The following is a 19,177-nucleotide window of genomic DNA, read 5'->3' on the forward strand; positions in this document are numbered from 1 at the left end:
AAAAGAAAAACGAAGGGAACAACAACAAAGATGCGGAGGAGGTAAACAGGCCAATGAAAGGGGAGAGAGAGTTAGGTGCGGGTTGTACGACTACTGTGGACCGGCGGGCCGTCGATGCACACACGCACGAAGAGCGCGTGACGTGTGTGTGTGTGTGTGTGTGTGTGTGTGTGCGTGGGGAGAGATAGGGAGAAGCGAAAAAGGGGCGAGAGAACGGGGAGAGAGGGGGTGGTAGATCGAGCGCGCGAACCGGTGAACTTTGGGCATTCGTGCGACATACCTGTCACCCTCGGCTTGATAGAGGCGAGGGAGGTGTAATGCGGGGAGGAAGGACAACGTATTGTGCCAGAGTGGCACACGGAGGACGCGGAGGAGGGCCGTGCAGGATGGCTACACACCGCTTCTCAGTGAATGCGCATGCAATGGCGGCGTTGTGATTTGAGCATCTGCGCGGGAGAAGAGCACGCGCGACTGGGAACCGTGGGCGCGCTGTGGCTGCTGCCCCTCCTCCCTATCCGCTTCGTCTTCGGAAAGCGCGCACGACGACGCACAGTCGCCTCTCTCCCCCTCATCGCACGTCGCTCTCCGTCCGTCCGTCCTCACCTGCCGTGTCGCTCTCGCGGTATCCCAAGCACCAGCGATGCTTCACCTCGCGCCAATGCCTCGGTTGATTGTCAGTTTCTGAAGTAAGTCCGCCAAACACACTTTAGCTCCACGCACCGTTAACACTACATGGGAAGAAGAACACCATCACGGCCACGCAACACCCACCAAGATCAAGATAGATACATAAAAGCATAAGGCGTGCAGCACCATCGACACAACAGCCGGCAGTAGACAATGGGAAAGGAGAGGCGGAGAAGGGGAGTAGGGGCGGCGTGAACACATCGGCGACGCATTACACAACCCGAATATCCAGCGCCCCCGCTCCCCCTCCTCGCCCGCTCTCACCGATTTGTTTCGCTACGTTCGCCCACCCCACTCCCTCCCCTCTGTGTTTTCCTTTACCTGCCGACGGGTGTCAGGGGAGGGGAGGGGGGGGGACACCGCTTCTCCGCCTCCCGCTCAAGGCTGTGCAGTCGCCTCATCTTCCGTGCTGCGTCAACGCCTTCACGACTCCGCGGACACCCGCGACACCCCTCCTCCTCGCCCCTTTTCCTTTGTTTTCCACGGTCCAGCGCCGCCGACACGCAGACCCGTACACGGGAAGAGAAAGACATGGCGGCATTGCACCCCCGAAGCATCCCCTTCCGCTGCTGCCACGACTCGCACGGTAGCAGCTACACCGAGAACAGACACCGCCTTCGGCGCGCAACATCACCGCCATCATCATAGTCACCAAACCGCCGGCTTCATCCGCCTTCTATGTGTCCGCGGTCGTCCTCACACCGCAGTCCACGCCTGTGCTGTATCGGTGCTGGGAATAGTTGTCGAGGGCGAAGAGGTGCAGGGGGGTGCAAGGGCAGACCCTGGCACCTGTGCGCTCCTTGCTTTACTTGCGCGTCATGAGCGCCACCAGGGGCTGCTCCAGGTAGGTGATAGAAGAGTCCTCGAGGTGATCCTCCAGGTCGGCGATGCGGTAGTGCGCGAAGGCGTCCAGCGCGTTCGACACGCTCTCCATGACGCTCTCCTCCGACACCGTCGCCTCCGGTGCAAGCGTGTCGGAGTTCCAGCGGCCAAACGTCATCCGCTCATCCGCGGAGGCTTGCGACGGCAACGAGATCGTCTTGTTGCACGAACAGCGATCCGCCGTCAGAGAGGTGATCGCCAGCCCCATCGGCGGCGAGGTGAGGCACTCGTTACTCACGAACCAGACGAGGAGCCTTGTGCTCGACGGCATGCGGGCCTGCAACGCCTCCAGCATCCTCTTCGTCAGCGGCGAGACGCCGTTGTCCGTGAGGCGTTCGTTCGCGATGTACACGCCGAGCAGTGACTGCCCCGTCGTCTTGGCGGCGTACTGCACATGCGCGTAGGCGACCTCCAGCATTGGGTGCGGCGCCGTCATGGGCAGCGTGTGGAAGAGCGGTACAGCGTCAGATACGTAGCAGGTGCTCGAAGAGGTGCCGCTGGCGGCGCCGCAGCTCGTGTGAGTGCTGCTGGGAATGCCGCTGCCCTGCGCCGCGGCGCCAGCGTCGTCGCTCAGTCGCTTGCCGACGAGCATGCCCATAACCGGCTGCGCCGGGTACTTGTAGCAGTGCAGCAGCGCCTTGGTGTAAGCCTCTGGCGAGGCCACAACGCTGGCGGACAAGGCGGACATGCAGTGTGCACGCTGCGCTGCGCGGTGGATTGGTACTCTTTCGGAATGCTGGGGGATGTGTGGATGAGCGAGTCAGGAGAGCGAGAGAGCTGTGCGTGTGCGTTTGCGTGTGCGGAAAAGACGTTGAGGTGGGCGAGGATGGGCAAGAAGACAGTGGCGGTGGTGGCACGCGCGCATGCATGCGGATGGAGAGGAGTGTGCGAGTTGGCGCACGGATATTCACGTAGGAAAAGGAGGGGCCTTAAAGAACTGGAAAGTGCACGCGCGTGTGTGAGAGAGAGAGCGACCGATGGAGGTGATGAGCAGGTGCGTCGCGCTCTCCGCTCCGCCAGCGTGACGGTCCTTTACGAGCACCCCTGCCGCGCCGCTCACGGTGAGTTGCGCACTCGCGCGTGCATCATCACCACGAGGTCGCTTCTCCACCACACCGAACCTGTCCTCCTCTACATCGCGCAGACTCCCTCAACGCCGTGCACACCTGCGCGGGTGTCCCCTGCGAGTGGTCACGTGCCTCAGGTCGGCAGGCGCGTACGCCGACTCGCTTGAGCGTCACGTCTACGTCGGTGCCCCCTACTTTCGTTCCGGCGGTGGCGATGGTGGTTGGGTGTACATGACGGAGAAGGCAGGAGCGCCAAAGAGGGGCGACACAGCACGGGAAAGGATTAGACGGACAGGTGAAGGCCGCCGCCTCCGCCACGAAAGATAGACATAACATGAAGGGGCGGGTGTGTGTGTGTGTCCCATGTGTGCGAGGCAGCGCCGGTGACTGGCTGTGTGTCGGTGAGCATCTCTCCCTGTGTGCCCACGCATCCAGCACGACCGCCATCATAGGTCACAGCCACCGCGTCGAGCGGCGCACCCAAGAAAGAGCGAGAGAGACGAGCACACACCGCAGCGAACGCCGACAAGGTGGAGAATCGACGGCAAACAGAGCGGGGCCATGTTAACCGCAGCAGGCAGCACCGCCCGCGTGGGTCCGGCACCAGCCCCACGCCCCGTCCGCTCTCCCCCTCCCTGTCTGCCCGTGCATGTCGGCTCGAGAGCGGGCACGAAGAAAAAGAACAGAGAAGTTTGTGCGTACATCTGTGCCGGACGAGACGTGGACGAGGGCGCAGCGTGACGCGCGCATGCACACACACACACACACACACACACACACACACATACATACGCGCGCACAGGTGCGTCTGCATCTGCGTCTGCGTGTGCGTGTGCGTGTGTGTGTGTGTGTGTGTGTGTGTGTGTGTGTGCGCGCATGCGGAATGCGCCGCGCCCGCGCAGAGGAGAGGATCTCGAGCGAGCACCATAAAAAGACCGAATCAGTCGAGAAAAACTGACGGCACCGTGCACATACCGCCAAGCACGCACGCGTGCCCACACCAGGAGAGAGAAATAGCGGCGGGTGCAAGTCGCGTTGTGACGGAGGGGTGGTGGTTCATGGTGCAACGTGCAAGGGCGAGAGAACAGAACAGAAGGTGCACAGCGCACCTGTCACGGACCACACACGTCCCACCAGCAGTCCCACATACCCCTGGACATCGTTGGACACCTCACCCACGGCCCACCACGACATGAGCGCTCTTCGACGACGACTTCGTCGTCGCGCCTGCCGGCTTTGTCTGCACACGGCTCCCCATCATCGACCGCGCCTTGGCCAGCAGGTCCGCCTGACCCCTCGTGAACATCTCGTACACGCCCGCCGTGTTGTAGTCTTGCCCTGTGAGAGTCACGAAGTCGACCTGCCGCAGCGGCGCCACGCGATCCGGGCTACGCAGCAACAGTGCCAACAGTCGCCTCCAGTAGTTCCAGTCACCATCTGCTCGGCCCCCCTTGGTAACTTTGCCGGCAGTGCCCGCGCAGTGCGCATCCCGCGCGGCCGCCTTGCTCCTGTTACCGCCGACGGCTTCCATCTCCGTGTCCTCCGCGATTGGGTTGCCGTGCAGGGTGAGGACGCCGAGGTACGGCAGCGGTGCTATCTTTCCCTCGACAACGCGCCAGTCAGCGATGGCGTTGCCGTGCAGTCTCAGGCTCTGCAGCGGCAGCAAGCTTAGGTCTGGTAGGGACGATATGTTGTTCTGGCTGAGGTCCAGTGTGTGCAGCGTGAGCAGGCAGTTCACAACAAGGCGGCGCAGCACCGGCAGAAGCTGATCCATCTTTGCCTGCATGTGGCAACCCGAAACCCGAACGCACGACGCATTATACCGTGCCACACCGGCACCGGCACCGCCGCCGCCTCCCAAGGCTCTGTTCCCGTTGTGCTGTGGGGCGCCTGCATCACCGCCCCCGGCGCCGCGCCCGTAGCCATCCTCGTAGGAGGAGAAGCAGTGCTGCTGGGTCTGGAACTCGTACGCCTCCTCCTCGCCATACTTGTTGCGTGCCTTGATGAGCGTGCGGCTCGAGCCCGACTGTTGGAGTTTGGTGGGGTCGTTCTCTTGGTTGAGGAAGATGCCCTGGGAGAGCCGGGGATCAGCGGCGGCGCGAGGTAGCCGGTTGACGTGCGCGTGCCCCGAGACGGGCGTCAGCCGTAGCAGCATTGACGGCTCCGTCGCCTTGACGAAGGAGAAGTCCAGGAGTGCCCACGCGTTACTGCACGCGTCGACGCGGGTGGCCGTCAGCCCGTAAAATGCCTCGACCGCGTGGTACACCTGCTCGGAGCGCGCTGCCGAGAGCTGCTGCTCACGATTACGCGCGAGGCCACCCTTTCCCGCCGGGATAGATGCGGCAGTGCCATTCTTCTCGGACAGCCGCGTCTGCTGCGACGTCAGCGAGGCTGGCGGCAGCTCGCGCAGTGTCTTCGGGGACGACAATACGGCCGGCGCCGCGCGGGTGAGCACCTCGGACACGGTCAGCATCCTGCGGTGGATTGTAACGATGATGCCGTCGTCGAGGAATATTTTGTCCTCGAAGAGGAGGTGGTCGGTGCCCCAGACAATGCGCAGACAGCTAAGCGGTTGGTTGCGCTCTGTGAACTGCTGACCAAGCTGGTTGTACGCCTCTTGCACCGTTCTCGGGGCCGGTGGCGGGGCTAACACCTCCGCTTCCTGTAGAATGTCCTTGCGTAACTGGAGGTCGACCTCGATGGGGGCGATGTGGGCCAGGGGCGCCGTCTTGCCGTCTGGGGAAACGACCCAGTGCAACAGCTGGAAGAAGCGGTACGAGACAAGCAGCTTGCCCTCTGTTATAGTGACGGCGTCCTCGTACGCAATCGGGTTGCCGCGGGACGCAGGCCGCTTCTGCGCTGCTGCTGCAGCAGCGGCGGCGGCGGCGGCAGAAGCAGCAGCAGCAGCAGCAGATACCGGGGACATATCGGAAGACAGAAAAGTGCTCGACCTTGTGCGCCGCTCTGGTGGCTGCAACTGCGCCCGTGCTTGCTGCTGCTGGAACCAGTGCACACCGTCGGCAGCACGTGCGGCCGCAGCGGCAGCGGCGCTTCCGCCACCGTTGGAAGCGTTATCGCGCGCGGAGGTTGACTTGCCAAAGGAGCCGCCTCGACGCTGCTTGTCTGCGCCGGTTTGCTGTCGGTGTTGCTGCGGTGCAGCCAGTGCACCGCGTCCATCGGCTGCCCCCTGCTCACCAGCGGCAGCAACATCATCTTTACCATCCCTGGCGCTCCCGTCTGTGCGTCCAGTGCCGCCTACGTCATTGTTTCCGTCGTCCTCGTCAGCGACGTAGCGATGATGAAGCTCGCGAAGCCTGCGGAATGAGTCGTACCTCTGCTCTTGGGTGATGCGCCACTCCTCTTGACGCTGCAACAACTCGCGTGCACGCCGCTTCTGGCTCCTAGCGCTACATGCACCAGCGGTGGGTGCCGGGGCAGCGGCAGCAGCGCTCAGCTGGTTTCTCGCGTTGGCATTGGCGCACCCTCTGCCGCCCGCTGCAGCAGAGCTCGCAGCAGCAGCAGCAGCAGCAGCAGCGGCAGCGGCAGCGGCGGCAGAAGCGGCGTCTACAGCAGCGATGTGCTGCCGCTCCGACATCTGCACCCACCGATGCACAGCCTGCATGTTGCTGTCAGCACTGGCAGACGGGTAAGGAAAGTGCGTGACCAGGAGCACCTGCGGGGAGAGAATATCATAGTAGTCGTTGATATCTTGCGAAATGACCGCCTCCGTCACGACGCGGCGGCAGTACTCCACCTGCTCGTACTCCATCGCGCGGCGGGTTGTGGGGAGTGGGGGGAGGGGGCTAGATCGGGAGATGCGCTTCACAGCTGGGGGAGGGGGGGTATTGACGGGGAGAGAATGGGTCTCAAAGGTGCCGACGCAATCAACTACCCGCTCTTCATAGGCCGAAAAACGTGCAGACTCGCAGAGGCAGAGAGGACGGACGGAGAGGGGGGAGGGCGCAGCGTGCTCTGGCACGTGTCAGGAATCGTATGGCTGCACCCGACCTTGCGGAGAGAGGGAGAGGACCACACGGAGGAAGCGGGGAGGGAAGCAGGTCGGGGAAGAGATGATGTAACGAAACACAGAAAAGGGTCGAGGATGACTGTACGCATCCGCACTAGCACGGCAGTCGTGACAGCAGCGGCGCAGTTGGTACAAGCGAGACCGCAGGGCACGTATCATTCATGTGTTGCCTGCTGGCACAGGGCAGCTCACCGACAGTGCACCCTGTCGGACTTCTGAAGCGCTGCGGGGGGGGAAGGGGGGTCCGCCGTACCTGGCTTCTCCCTCCCTGCAAGCCCTTGATGTGTGAGGTTCGCGCGGGTGCGCGCATGAACAGAGAGTGAGAAGGTTGACGCGGACGGATGTACTGAACATGAGGTGAAGACCGAAGACAACGATATAATAAAGCGAAAGGATAGCGAAGAGGGAGAGACAGAGGTAGTCCGCCAATGGACGGACGAGCAACGCACACCCACACGCTGGCACGCGGGCCCGTGAGAGCGGGTGCACCGGAGTGTGCGTGGGCGTCCCACTGTCAATGCCTGGTTCGGCGCCGTTGTCCAATGTGCATCGTCGATCACACGCACACAGGGGGGAGGGGAGGGGAGGGGACCAAGCACGAGAGGAAGACGGAAAATGATACAACGAACGGCAGGGCCTTCTCAGCAACGAGTACATGGGCATGGCGCTCTATGTACATCCTTGAATCACATGCGTGCGCACAATGGCCCAGAGAATGGCATACACATCAGCTTACATATACATAGGGAGACCACGAAAACGTGAGAGGGGAGGAGAGGGGGCACCAATGGCGTGTCTAGGCCGTCTTCACTACCCCTTCACCAGCGAGTGGTCCACCCACACGTGCGTGGCGGCGCGCGGGCGAACAGGCGTAGAAGCGGGAAAGGTCGAAGAAGAGGTGAAGCAGGCGCGACTAATCCACATCCTCCGTCCGGAGGCAGCAGCGCAGCAGACGAGAGGGAGCGTTGGGCGTGGGCTGCCGCTGCTGCCTCTATCCCTCATCAACTAGGCATCTACGGCTTGTCCACACCGAGCAGCGCACGGATGTCGTCGCCGTTCTTATACTTCGCCTCCATGACTTGCAGCTCCTCACGGCTGTGGCGCAGCCCCGTCCACTTCGCCTCCACTGCCTGCAACTCTTGCCCCACCAACTGTCCTTGCTGAGAGAGGTAGTCACTCTCGTGCGCCAGACCGACCAGGCGGGCAGTGACGAAGGGGTGAGCGACCGTGACCGAGAGAGAGGGTGGAGCGGTGGCAGTGGTGGCTGCGACGACAACGCCACCGCCTGCTGCCGTTGCCGAGGCGGCAGCAGTGCGCCTCGTGGCCTCAGTGGCCGTCGAGGGCGAGGCCGGGGACGGCTTGGCATCGGCTGCAGAAGCAGCAGGCGCGTCCTCCAGCAGGCCCGGTGTGGGGAGCGGCTTCTCAGCCTCGCCCTCCTCGCCGGCCGTGCCCAGCTGGGCCAGCGTATGCCGTGCCAGGACGCCCCTCAGCACCGGGTCCACCTCCGCTTCCCGGTCTGCCTCCATGTCGGACACGTACTTCAGGTACAGCTGCACCTCGTCCAGCTCGCGCGAGACGTCGTCTAGGCGCTGAGCGTGCGTGGCGGCGTCGGGGTCCATCGTGTCACTCGCGCGCTCTTGGTTTAGCAGGGTGCTGCGCTGCAAGAGCCGCATGCGGTCCGCCTGCGTGCACCGCTTCGCTCTGGCCTCCTCAGCCGCGTACACGAACTGCTCGTAGTGGCCCACGTATTCCTCTGCCTCACGCTGGGCGAGGTCAGCGTCGCTCTCCTCGACCGCCGCGAGATGCTTCAGCAGCTTCGGCACGCATGCGTCCACATACTTGCCGAGCACGTCACCGGCCTGATCCCAGTGCGTCAGCACCTGCTCGCAGCGGCACAGGCGTTCGTAGTGGGCCGACTGCGCCTGCAGCTGGGCTTGCACGGCCGCCGCCTCCTTGGCACGCTGCTCACGCAGGGACATACACCTCTGTGCGTAGCGGCCGCGCTCGCGCGCATTGTCAGCGATTTTCTCGAGAGCAGCATGAACCTCCTCCCACAGCGCACGGGCGGCCTTGTCCATGCCGCACATGTGGGCCCGCATGCCCGCGTCGGCCGCAGCCTCCGTCGCCTGCATGGCGGTCAGCTGCTGCTGCGTCTGCTGGACGGCCTCCGTCAGAACACGGACGTCGTGTTGCACGCTGGGCAGCGCCATCCTGGCATACCCGTGCACCGCCTGCACTGATCGATGGCTGTCGTCGATCAGATTCACCACATCACGGCGAAAGTCGCGGGTATCGTCTGAGTGCAGTGAGACGAGTGCCATGCGGGCCTTGTACAGCAGCAGGAGGTCGTTGGAGAAGTCGACCTGCGCGTGCAGGTTGCGCAGGGCAGTGAGTGGGTCAGCCGCGTCAATAGCCTCCTCCTTCTGACGCTTGGCGGTCTGCACGCGGTCCTGCAACTCACGGAGCGCCTCCTCCGATTTCTTCAGCTCGCGCTGCGCGTAGTCGCCGGGGTTGTAGTGCAGGCGCTCGTGCATAGCAACAGCTGCGCGAGAGGGGTAGATGTCCTCCTCCTCGGCCGTCTCCTCGACCTGCAGCACGACCCTCGTCTCTTCAGACTCCTCTACCGTGCAATCCTTGCGAGCTTTGACTCGCTGCCTCCGCGGCTTCTTCAAACAACGCGTCGCCACCTCCACCTCCCCCTCGCCCGACCACGACAGATGCCCCACTTTGTCCAGCAAGCTCAGATGCGTCAGGTGCGTGTCCAGCGGCGCCAGCAGGTACGGCGACCGCAGCAGGTCGTCCAGCGAGCACCGCATCGTGTCCATCGGGATCGCCGGGACCTGAGACATGACGTCTATCTCCGGCAGCGGCGTGCGCAGCGCGTGCTGCTCCGCCACCTCAGCAGGCGTGACTAGCATGTCCTCGGTGCACCTGTAGGCGTGGAGGTACGAGTGCAGGCTCTCCACTCCACGCGTGTTGTGCAAAGCGCTCTCCGTCGGGAGGTCGGAAAAGAGTGCCTGGAGCTCCTCCACGCGGGCGGACCAGCGCTTATAGTGCGCCTCCACCTTCTCCCGTAACTCCGCGTTCAAGACGGCCTGCTGACAGCCGTGGTACACCACAGACGCGTGCTCGATCGGGGGCTCCAGCCGCGCCGCGTCCAGCGCCGCCTGCGAGCTCCGATCGGTGAGAGGCAACAGCTTCTGCGCTGAGGTCAACTGCCTCGACGACAGTGTAGAGCTGCCGTCCGCGAGGTAGGTGCGCCCTGCCGCCGAGCGCAGGAGCGAGACCGGTTGATCGCTGCCACCATTCTGCAGGTCATCGTAGCCGATATGGGAGCGCAGCATCACCAGTGCATCCTTCGGCAGCTGTGGGACGAGCGGCTTCGCTCGGTACCCGCTATGCGGCATGCTTGTCGCATAGGGCCGTCTCTCTGGATACATGGGGCGCCCGCAGAGAATACTGGAGAATGAAGATGCAACCACGGGTGTGGCCGAGAGTAAAGGGGAGAAAGGGAATGTGCCGGTGATGATGAGTGTTGTACGCGTGTTTCTCTCCACGTCTTCCTCTTTAGCTTTTCCTCGCGTGTGTGCCTTCCTCCGTCGGTTGATCGTGCGTCTACGTGTCTGCGCGTGCGTGTGGTCACTGCTGCTGTGATGAGAGAACTCCGGATCATGCGCGTGAGCTTGATGATGCGCGCCCGAGAGTCGCAAGAGTTCCAGAGGCGCGAAAGAGGAGGAGTACGTGAGCCAAGAGAGAGAGGTGCAGTGCAGTGCAGTGCAGCCAATCCTGTGAGCATGGGAGACGGAGAAAGCGTGGGGGTGCGCCGCCAGTCCCCCTCCCTTTCCCTTCCCTCCTCGGCGCACAAAGGCAAGCAAAGTTGCGGGAGAGGCGCACGCAAGCCTCGCGAGCCCCACGAAGGATATTGCTGCGAGAAAATGAACGCGCGCACCAGCGCATGCCCTGTGACAAGAGTTGGCCAGGGGCACCGAGAGAGGGAGGGAGGGGGAGGGAAGACACGGGCACATCGGAGATGCGAATCAGTGCATCCCGCGCATGTCTCGCAGCCTCCCCCTCCCCTTGGCCCTCTCCGCGCGACCCGGGCGGGTGCACACAACGTGTGCCGCTGCGTCATTCCTCGATCACCGGGCACCCCCTTCTGCCGTTGCACATGTCGAAGCCCCCTCCCCCATACAGGAGATCACCACAACGACGACGATGATGCGGGCCTGTCACGCGAGGGAGAGGAAGGGAGAGTGATAGTGTCTAGCATACATGCAAGGTGAAAAGAGGCTGCGGAAAGACGAGGGGTTCGGCACACAACGGAGGAGGAGGAAGAGGAGAGTTCGCGGTCACCTCACACCCCCAAACTCCCCCACCACCGCCACCAGCGCCTGCAGTGCGTGCGTGTGCCGCAACAGCGGAAGCCCACGCAGGCACTGCGCGTGCAGACAAGTAGACAGCCAAAAGGAGCCTGCCCGCCGGTTATGATACATCGCATGTGCGTGCGCGCGTGAGCAGGCAAGCACGCCATCGCCTTCCCCTTCCCTACTCTAGCCCTCGCTGCATCCGCAGTCGTCACCGTCGCCAGTACCTCGCACATGTGCGGCAACAGTAACGCGCCAAGGATCGAGGGAGGCTGAGAAGGCGAAGGTGTTCGAGCAAGCGGCGGTGGGGGGGGGAGCGTCCGGCTAGCTGGAGAGAGCGTGGGTCAGAGGGAAGGGCACACACGGAAACTGAAGCCCTGCAGGTGGCGCCCCTCTCCCTCGAACACCAGCGCCCTCAAACCGCAATGCACACCTGGCGCGACCCACGCATGGGTCAATCCCGCGGTTGGCTCGCCTCCTCCTGGAGCTTCGCGATCAGCGTCGGGCTCAGGCGCGTCCCTGCCAACCTCAGGACTTCAATACGCCTGTTCACACGCAAGAGGGCGGTGAAGTGCCGCATGGAGGGCAGAGAGATGCCGGGGTTGTGCTCCAGGTGCACCTCACGTACCGTGTGGTTCGTGGCTAGCGCGTAGCACAGGCTCTCCGCGTCCACGTTATCCAGGGACATGTTATTGAAGTACACGACGCGGAGACGAGGCAGGTGCTCGAGGAGGTGCAACACGGCGACAAAGCCATTGTGGCCGACGTAGTTGGCGCTGAGGTCGATCTCCTCGACGGAGTATGTGAACTCCGGCTGCACCGGGAGCTTGCGCATCAAGTAGCTGTTCGGGCGGCACTGTTGCGCCTCACAGCAGCGGGCGTAGACATCGCGAAGAGAGGGGCCGTAGAGGGTGCCGCCCTCTGCCTCACGCAGAGCCTGGTGAACGGCAGGGTCGCCCTTGCCAACCAGCTGCTCGTAGAGCTGCCGCTGCTTCATCTGCTCGGCAGCGGCCGTGTCATCGTTGTCGACCTCAGAAGGGCAGATGGTAGTACCCAGCCTCGTCGTTGCATTCGGGCTGCGATCCGGCGCGTCGCCGTCGCCGCTGACGTCGGGCAGTTCGCTAGTGGCCACCGTAGAGGCGGAGCAGACGACCTGAGTTTTCGGCACCTCTCCGTCCCCAGCGTCTGCCGCGTCGTTCGAGATGCAGCTTGCAACGAGTATGCTACCACTGCCCCTCTGACAGTAAATCGCCGTACGTGCCTCGATGCCATCACCACTCTCGGAGGTAACGGAGGCGGGCGTACGGCTCCCGGCCAGCGACGCCTCAGAGGGGGCCGCAGAGGCGTATGCCTCCTCGTGGCTATACGCAAAGGCGCCCTGACCGTCCTCCATAAGCCCGCTCATGGCGTCGTCAGCGTCGCTGTGGTCGCCCGCCAGGCTGGCCGAGCCGCTCTCCTGCAGGTGGGAGATGTCGGCCACGCTAATGCGCGAGCTACTGTGCGCGGACGAGGAGAAATCTGCACGCAGCACGTCAAGCATACCGCCGACCGGTGAGCTGGCAGTCTTATCAGTGGCGGCGAGCGCCGACACCAGTGGCGTGGCCGTCATGAACGCCTCGCTGGTCAGCGACGCCGTGAGCAGAGAGGCGGAAATCATTGATGACCGGGCGGCTTCAGTGATAAAGCCGCTTACGCCGTCCCCCTCGGACCCCCCGCGGTGTCCGCCGCGCGCGTGCAGGCCGCCCTCGTTGGTGTGGGCGACAGACATGGAGCGGCAAGTAGGCGCAATGCCACCTTCCTCTGGTGACACCACCGCTTCGATCCCGCCTTCGACGCGGCCGTCATTGCCGAGCGACAGAAAATGAAGGTGGCGCTCGCGGGTCGCCGCCACGATGCGCGGATCCCTGGCGGCGAGCATCGTCGGGTGCGGCGTGGTAGCGGCGGTCGACAGCGACGACGGCGAGCCTGGTGTGGAGCACTCCACCGGCTGCGGGGCCGCGTCGCCGAGCTGCTTGTCGTCTCTGTACGCGTGTATGACATCCTCCTCCATGAGGCGAATGTTTCGCGCACGGTAGCGACTGACGCGCGCGCTCTTCTCGACGTTGTTCTGCGGCAGGTACTCCATCCCGTGCACCAGCTGCTGAAACACGTAGAGGTGGGCGTCGAAGACACCACCGCTGAACTTCGCGATGTAGAGTGCCGTCACACCCAGGTTGCCGACGAGGGTTGAGGCGATGAGCGCCTTGACGACGCAGCCGAGGGGTTCGTAGGTGAACGTCATGGCGCGCAAGCGCCCTGTGCGGCCGCCCATGGACAGGTTTGATGGAAGGCCCACCATCTTCGCATCCGGGAACACCTCCGCGACGCGGGCCGCCTTGAGCTCGCTGTACTGCTCGGTCGACATCACCTTCGGGTATCCCATGCGCGACACCTCCTCGACCTCGACGCACACAATGATGGGGCTGACCTTGTACTTGGCGACCCCGACAATCTCCGCCGCGGCAATGTCGTCTAGCAGCCGCTCGTACACGCTGAGTTTCAGGGTGAGGCACGTGATGGACCCCACGCCAACCGTCTTCGCCGGTGAGTAGTCGGGCAGCACCCGCATCGGGTACAGCGGAGTCACAAAGACAATGGCTGCCTTGTGGTCGACGTATTGCAACTGGCCAAACGCCTCCTGCTGCTCGCTGAGCGGCGTCGTCAGGGCGACGTTGCGGTAGGTAGCGTCGACGCCGAACTGGGCCCGTCCCGGTGATGCGTACACCGGCAGAAGAACCTTCCGCACGTACCCCTCCAGCTCCTCGGAGTCCGTGCACCGCGCGCGCAGCAAGTAGCCGCGCTGCCCGACGATGGCGCCGATGGCGTACACGTAGCTCTCCTGCAGCTCGGAGCGATCGTGCAGGGTGTAGCGCAGCTGGAAGGAGCGGTGGCGGCCGCCTAGTTGGTAGACGCAGCGAAGCTTGTTGCCAATGTGCAGGCGCGCCAGCCGCGTGTCGCCGTCGATGCTCGCAACGTGGGGGTCACGCAAGACAAGCTGCACGCACTGCTTGCAGAACCCCTTGAGGTCCATGTCGGGCGCGGGGAGGCAGTAGAGAAGCTCCACCGCCTTCGACTTCTCCACCCACCACGTGTCGCCGTCGACGCGGTCGTCCGCGACTGTTGGCGCCGTCTCTGCCGGCTTGCCGACGTCGCTCGAGCTCGTGAAAGAGTGCTGCTCTGTGTGCTGGTGACCATTGTTGGCTGTGGCAGGGCCCACGCTGAGGCTGCCTCTACTCATACTTGGCCGCCGCAACGAGGCCCCGGCGCCTGATGAGCCCCCTGCCGCAGTGACTGGCTGCGGCGGCGACTGCACCACTGCCACTCGATCCGTGTAGGAAAACACCGCGAACATCGGCGACGATTCTGGTTGCGTCGGCAGCCCCTCGCGCTGCGCGAGCCCGACCGCCGTCCTGTCCAGGTCGATGAACTCGTACTCCCACTGCGGGGAGCACTGGATGATGAGCTGGCCTGCCTGATGCACAAACTGCAGAGCGAATTCCCACTCCCGCCGCATGCCCCCGGTGGTGCTGTTCTTGTCTGACGCCACGGGTGCAGGCTGCTGCTGCTGCAGTGCGGCATGTTGATGGTTCTGAGACCGTGACGAGCGCCGGTGCGTCTGAGATGCGGACGTGACGGGCCCGCCATTGCCGTCGTCTCCGTCGGCCGCGGCGATGGGGCACAGCACAGACCCCGTCGCAGATCGCCGCGCCGCCGCCGCCGCCACCCTCATGCTTGCGGAAGTCAAAGAATCACGGTCTTGTATCAGGGCCTTCTGCACAGTCGTCGGCACCGCGCCGGAGGCTGGGTGGCTCAAGTGGCCGTTGTTGCGCGGGATGGGCGACGTCATGGTGCAAGGGCCATGGAAAACCGAGGGAGGAGGAAGGGAGAGAGACGGCCTACGAGAGACGCGCAAGCACACTGTCGGTGCACAGACCGAGATTCGACACAGTGGGATCGAGAGAGGGGGGGGGCGTACCCGAAGCGGTCAAAACCCGAAGCCGTTGAAGGACGCGTGGCCACGGAGGAGGACGAGGAGGGGTGTGAAATTTGAAGAGCAGGAGAGCAGGGTACACGGGAAGGGGCCAAAAAACGACAGCACCGCCGCAACACACCGCACGCCCATTCCGTGCATCGTGGCAGGGGGATGTCGTGACGTTGGTGCAACACAGCCACGCAGGTGTGTGCGTGATTCATCGCGGACGTCAGCACCGTCAAGCACGACCAAGCCGACCGGCTCACAGAGGAGGAGCGAGAGCGAGAGCGAGAGCGAGAGCGAGAGCGAGAGAGCGCACCGGGGTGGCGTGCCGCAGCCAAGCGTTCGTGTCTGGCGACTTGGTTCACGACGAGGGATAAGGCAGATGAACTGACATCGCCTCCGTGCTGGAACGGGAAACATGCGAGGAAAGAGAGATGGGGGGTCACACCATGACGTGCCCACGCCCCGCACCGAGCACGGGGAGACGTGCAACGACAACTCCGATCCACCGCGGTGAGACGGCAAACAATGCGAGAAAGACACAGACGGCGCGAAGAGGGAAGAGAAGGAGGGGAGGGGGGCTGCAGCTTTTTCTCCCGGTGCATGAACCAGCCTGCACAACAGCCATCAAGCGCGTCGCATCCGCCTGGGACCATCATCGGCCTTCAGCTGCTCAGCTCACCACATATTGCTCCTCACCACCACTGGCAGTGTACACAACAGACGACAGCGTGTCGCGCAGCACAACGCTGCGCACGACGACGGCGCCGCCGCAGCCGACCAAGAAGCACCAGTCACTTAGCCGCTGGTAGTAGTAGTATGGCAGAGACCCCAGCACGGCGAGGAGCACGTTGGGTGTAGCGGTGCCGGCAGGTGGCGGAGCCCCGCCGAGGGTGCTTGCCACGGCTCCTGGCAAGGACGAGCGCAGCAGGACCAGCTGTCCAATGAAGTAAACCCCGATCATCATGGAGAGACCGACGGAAATCGTCTCGGGCCGGCTGATGGCAGACCCGCTGAAAGACATCGTCAAGTGGAAGAGCGCCAAGAGCACGCCGCGGATCGAGTTCAACAACATCCACCCGTTCACCACCAGCGCTAGCGCGAGAATGACGTGAGTGCTGACCTCTACGGCAGTCACGGAGAAGGACACGACGCCCTCGGCGTTACGTCGACGCAAGATGAATGTTTTCTCCAGCACCGTCACCGCTTGCGTGACGGGGTCCTGCGTGGAAGCCTTGGACAGCCACAGACTCGCCACCGTCAGGCCGATCTTCACGACCGAGTAGAGCGTCATGGCCACCCCGAGGCCGGCGTACCATCGACCCACCCAAGTCGCCCCGCGCTGTGCTTCACGAAGCATGCCCTCCACCTCGTGCAGCTGCAGGTACATCGACAGGCTGAGAAAGCGTGACGCCGCCGACTCACTGCGCAGTGTCCTGATGCGCGCGATGGCCCGCTGGCGGGAGAGGGAAGGGTTGCTGACGGCCGAAGTCGGGCTCTTCGGATAGAGAGAACTGCCAGGTGAGGCGCCGCCAGCGACAGTGTGGGCGGCGTTGGAGAGTTTCTGCTGAAGCCATCCCACAGCGCCGGTAGAACTTTGGATCTGAGCCTGGTGCTGTGACGCTTGCGGCAGCGCTGGCTGATTGCCGAGGCTGGTAGACTGCCGTAAGTCGCTGCCACCCGGCAGTCTCTCTTTGGCAGGGTAGCCGCTGCCGTCAAAGCTCGGATATGGGGTGTGGTAGGGGTTCAGCGGGTCATAGCCAGTGCCTGCGCTGTGCAGAGCCGGGCCCTGCTTTGACGGAGACAACGAGTGCCCGCTGTGCAGACTTGGTGAACCGGCAGCAAAGGTCGGTGTGGACCACTCTTCATGCAGTACGTTGTACTGCAGGGCGGCGATCTGGCGCTGCGCGGCACCGTAGCTGTTTAGCACGTAGCATAGCTTCTTGCGGAAGTTTTGCTGTGCCTTCCGCAGCTCCTCCTCGCGTCCACGCCAGTACGTGTAAGGCGCCAAGAACAAGCATGGGGAGGTGACGGCGGCGTAGCCGGACAAGAGACCGATCATCGCCACACCAACGGTCGCGACACGAGAGGTTACGGCGCACACAAGCCCGTGCAAGTCCTCCGCAGCGGACGGCATCGCGTGCACGACTTCAGCGACAGGGAATAGTCGCCGCGGCTGTTGTGGCAACTGCGCCTGTCCAGCGGCATCACCGCCACCACAAGGCATCTCCACCTTCGCGTCGACAAGGGGTCCGGCGACACGGTCGGCAGCGGCCTCAGGGATGTCCTCTCCACCGCTTCTCATCTGAACAGCCTCCTGCACCGACGATCGGGTTGTCGTGTCACCGCCACTACCGGAAGTGCTCTTGTGTTCGATCTCTCGTGGCACGTTCAGCATGGTCGTGCGGGTCTTTAATTCCGTGTACACCCGCCGCACAGTCGCGATGGAGGTCTGTCGCACCGCGTGCGCGTCCAGCCCACTGACGCGCGTCGCCCATGTGCCGGCGCAGACAAGCACGACCACCACCAGCAAGCACACCAGCACCCAACGCAGCCGGTCACAGAATCCACGCGAGCGCGTTGTGTCCTCCCAGTCCTGCCGGAAAAGTGGGTTCGACTCGGGGCGTGACCGCCTGCCAAATCTGCTGCTGGACGTGTGACTCGCACTGGGTCCCCCAAAGCCACTCGCGCTTCTCGATGAGCACCGCGAGCTGCAGCACCGCTTGCCAGCGGTCCAGCGGACACTGCCACGGACAACCACGTGACTCAGAAGTGAGATGGCGAAGACGGCGGGGCAGGCGACAAGCACCATGCTCAGCAAGAGCAGCAGCAGCCACGTAAAAGACCGCGCGCTAACCCGCATGAGCGGATGGACCAGCAGTGACGCTATCGGCAGCCACGACGCCCAGTTGCCGCCCGCACCGCCCTCAGCGGCCGCCGCAGAGGAGGCGGCCGCAGATGGGAGCAGCAGCGACGCCTCTGCCATGTCTACGAAGACCGCGCTGAACAGCGACAGCGACAGTGCAAAGGTGCTGGCGAAGCACCACCGCACCGCGTTGGCGTCGCTCAGCGGTTGCACCACGACAAGGCGCATGAGAAGCTCACCGAAGTAGTAGAAGACGGCGTAGCTCGCCGCCACGTAGAGGATGCCCATACTGGTGTAATAAGGGTGTCAACTCCTCCGCATCAGCAGACGCACGCGCACGCGCAGAGATAGATAGACGGCGGGCGCCAGCGGAGCGATGCGTCTGCCCAGGTCAACGGCGCCACTTCACAGGAGAAGAGATGAAAACAAGCCGAAGAAGTAACGGCCCTTCCGTGCGCCGGTGCGGCGTCCGTCTCTGGTGTGGTCCCCCTCCCTCCCCCCACTGGGTGATGGATGTGGGTGGTGGGTGGGGGGTGGGGGATGAGCGAATGGGGGTTTCAAAGAAAAGACAGAAAATGAGGAGGAGCCGAGGGCAGGGGGAGGAGGAGGAGGGGGAGGGGGAGGAGCCTTGTGCAGCGAGTGATGTCCGACATCCGGCGACAACAGCCAACCACTACCAACAGGGGAGAGAGAGAGACAGACAGTGGGTGATGTGGAGGGAGGGGGGGAGGCGCTGAGCGAATGACGGGAGGAAAGGCAAGGGCACCGATGGTGGCGATGGTGGCGGTGGTCCCACACATAAACGGGTCATTTCGTGAGCATAGAAAGTAAGGAAGAGAGAGAGAGAGTTGAAGGCAGCGAAGGATTTCGAGCGTACTGCATCCGCATGGACAGCCACAGGAGGCGGCGGAGAGATGGTGGGAAGGGGAGGGGTGTACGTCGTCCCCAACACAGCCGCACAGAGAGAGAGAGCCGTGCGTGTGTGTGTGTGTGTGTGTGTGTGTGTGTGCGAGTACGCTGGAGGGATGAGAGGGGGGCCTGGAACCCGGACGCGCTCACGCGCACACACTTGCGCTCTCCCACTCTCCGTTCCCAAGCCCCTTTTTCGCTGCAGAAGCTCCTCGTCGTCGGTGTCTTTCCACCATACCTTTGACCGCGCTTACCTGGTGCCACGGCGCAGCCGCAGCGTCCGAAGCAAAGGGGAGCAGCGGTTATCGTCCCCCTCCGTCCCCACTACGGGGGCATAACCCCAGCAGTGGGACGCTCACC

General features: G+C 63.6%; 5 protein-coding genes across 5 annotated transcripts; all 5 read right to left on the reverse strand.

Moving 5' to 3' along the window:
- Window positions 1-1,492: 1,492 nt before the first annotated feature.
- LMXM_07_0290 (conserved hypothetical protein) lies at window positions 1,493-2,257 on the reverse strand (the record flags this gene model as incomplete). The annotated part of the gene is made up of 1 exon (XM_003872124.1): window positions 1,493-2,257. One exon carries the CDS (start codon window positions 2,255-2,257, stop codon window positions 1,493-1,495), a length of 765 nt encoding a protein of 254 aa, XP_003872173.1.
- Window positions 2,258-3,807: 1,550 nt separating this feature from the next.
- LMXM_07_0300 (conserved hypothetical protein) lies at window positions 3,808-6,405 on the reverse strand (the record flags this gene model as incomplete). Its single annotated transcript, XM_003872125.1, has 1 exon — window positions 3,808-6,405. One exon carries the CDS (start codon window positions 6,403-6,405, stop codon window positions 3,808-3,810), a length of 2,598 nt encoding a protein of 865 aa, XP_003872174.1.
- A 1,271-nt stretch (window positions 6,406-7,676) lies between these two features.
- On the reverse strand, window positions 7,677-10,103 carry LMXM_07_0310 (conserved hypothetical protein; the record flags this gene model as incomplete). Its single annotated transcript, XM_003872126.1, has 1 exon — window positions 7,677-10,103. One exon carries the CDS (start codon window positions 10,101-10,103, stop codon window positions 7,677-7,679), a length of 2,427 nt encoding a protein of 808 aa, XP_003872175.1.
- Window positions 10,104-11,481: 1,378 nt separating this feature from the next.
- LMXM_07_0320 (conserved hypothetical protein) lies at window positions 11,482-14,580 on the reverse strand (the record flags this gene model as incomplete). The annotated part of the gene is made up of 1 exon (XM_003872127.1): window positions 11,482-14,580. The coding sequence occupies one exon, from the start codon at window positions 14,578-14,580 to the stop codon at window positions 11,482-11,484; it is 3,099 nt and encodes a 1,032-aa protein (XP_003872176.1).
- A 1,135-nt stretch (window positions 14,581-15,715) lies between these two features.
- Window positions 15,716-18,196, reverse strand: LMXM_07_0330 (conserved hypothetical protein; the record flags this gene model as incomplete). The annotated part of the gene is made up of 1 exon (XM_003872128.1): window positions 15,716-18,196. The coding sequence occupies one exon, from the start codon at window positions 18,194-18,196 to the stop codon at window positions 15,716-15,718; it is 2,481 nt and encodes an 826-aa protein (XP_003872177.1).
- Between the last annotated feature and the right edge of the window lie 981 nt (window positions 18,197-19,177).

This window comes from Leishmania mexicana, chromosome 7, assembly GCF_000234665.1.
Source record: "Leishmania mexicana MHOM/GT/2001/U1103 complete genome, chromosome 7".
Lineage (NCBI taxonomy): Eukaryota > Euglenozoa > Kinetoplastea > Trypanosomatida > Trypanosomatidae > Leishmania > Leishmania mexicana.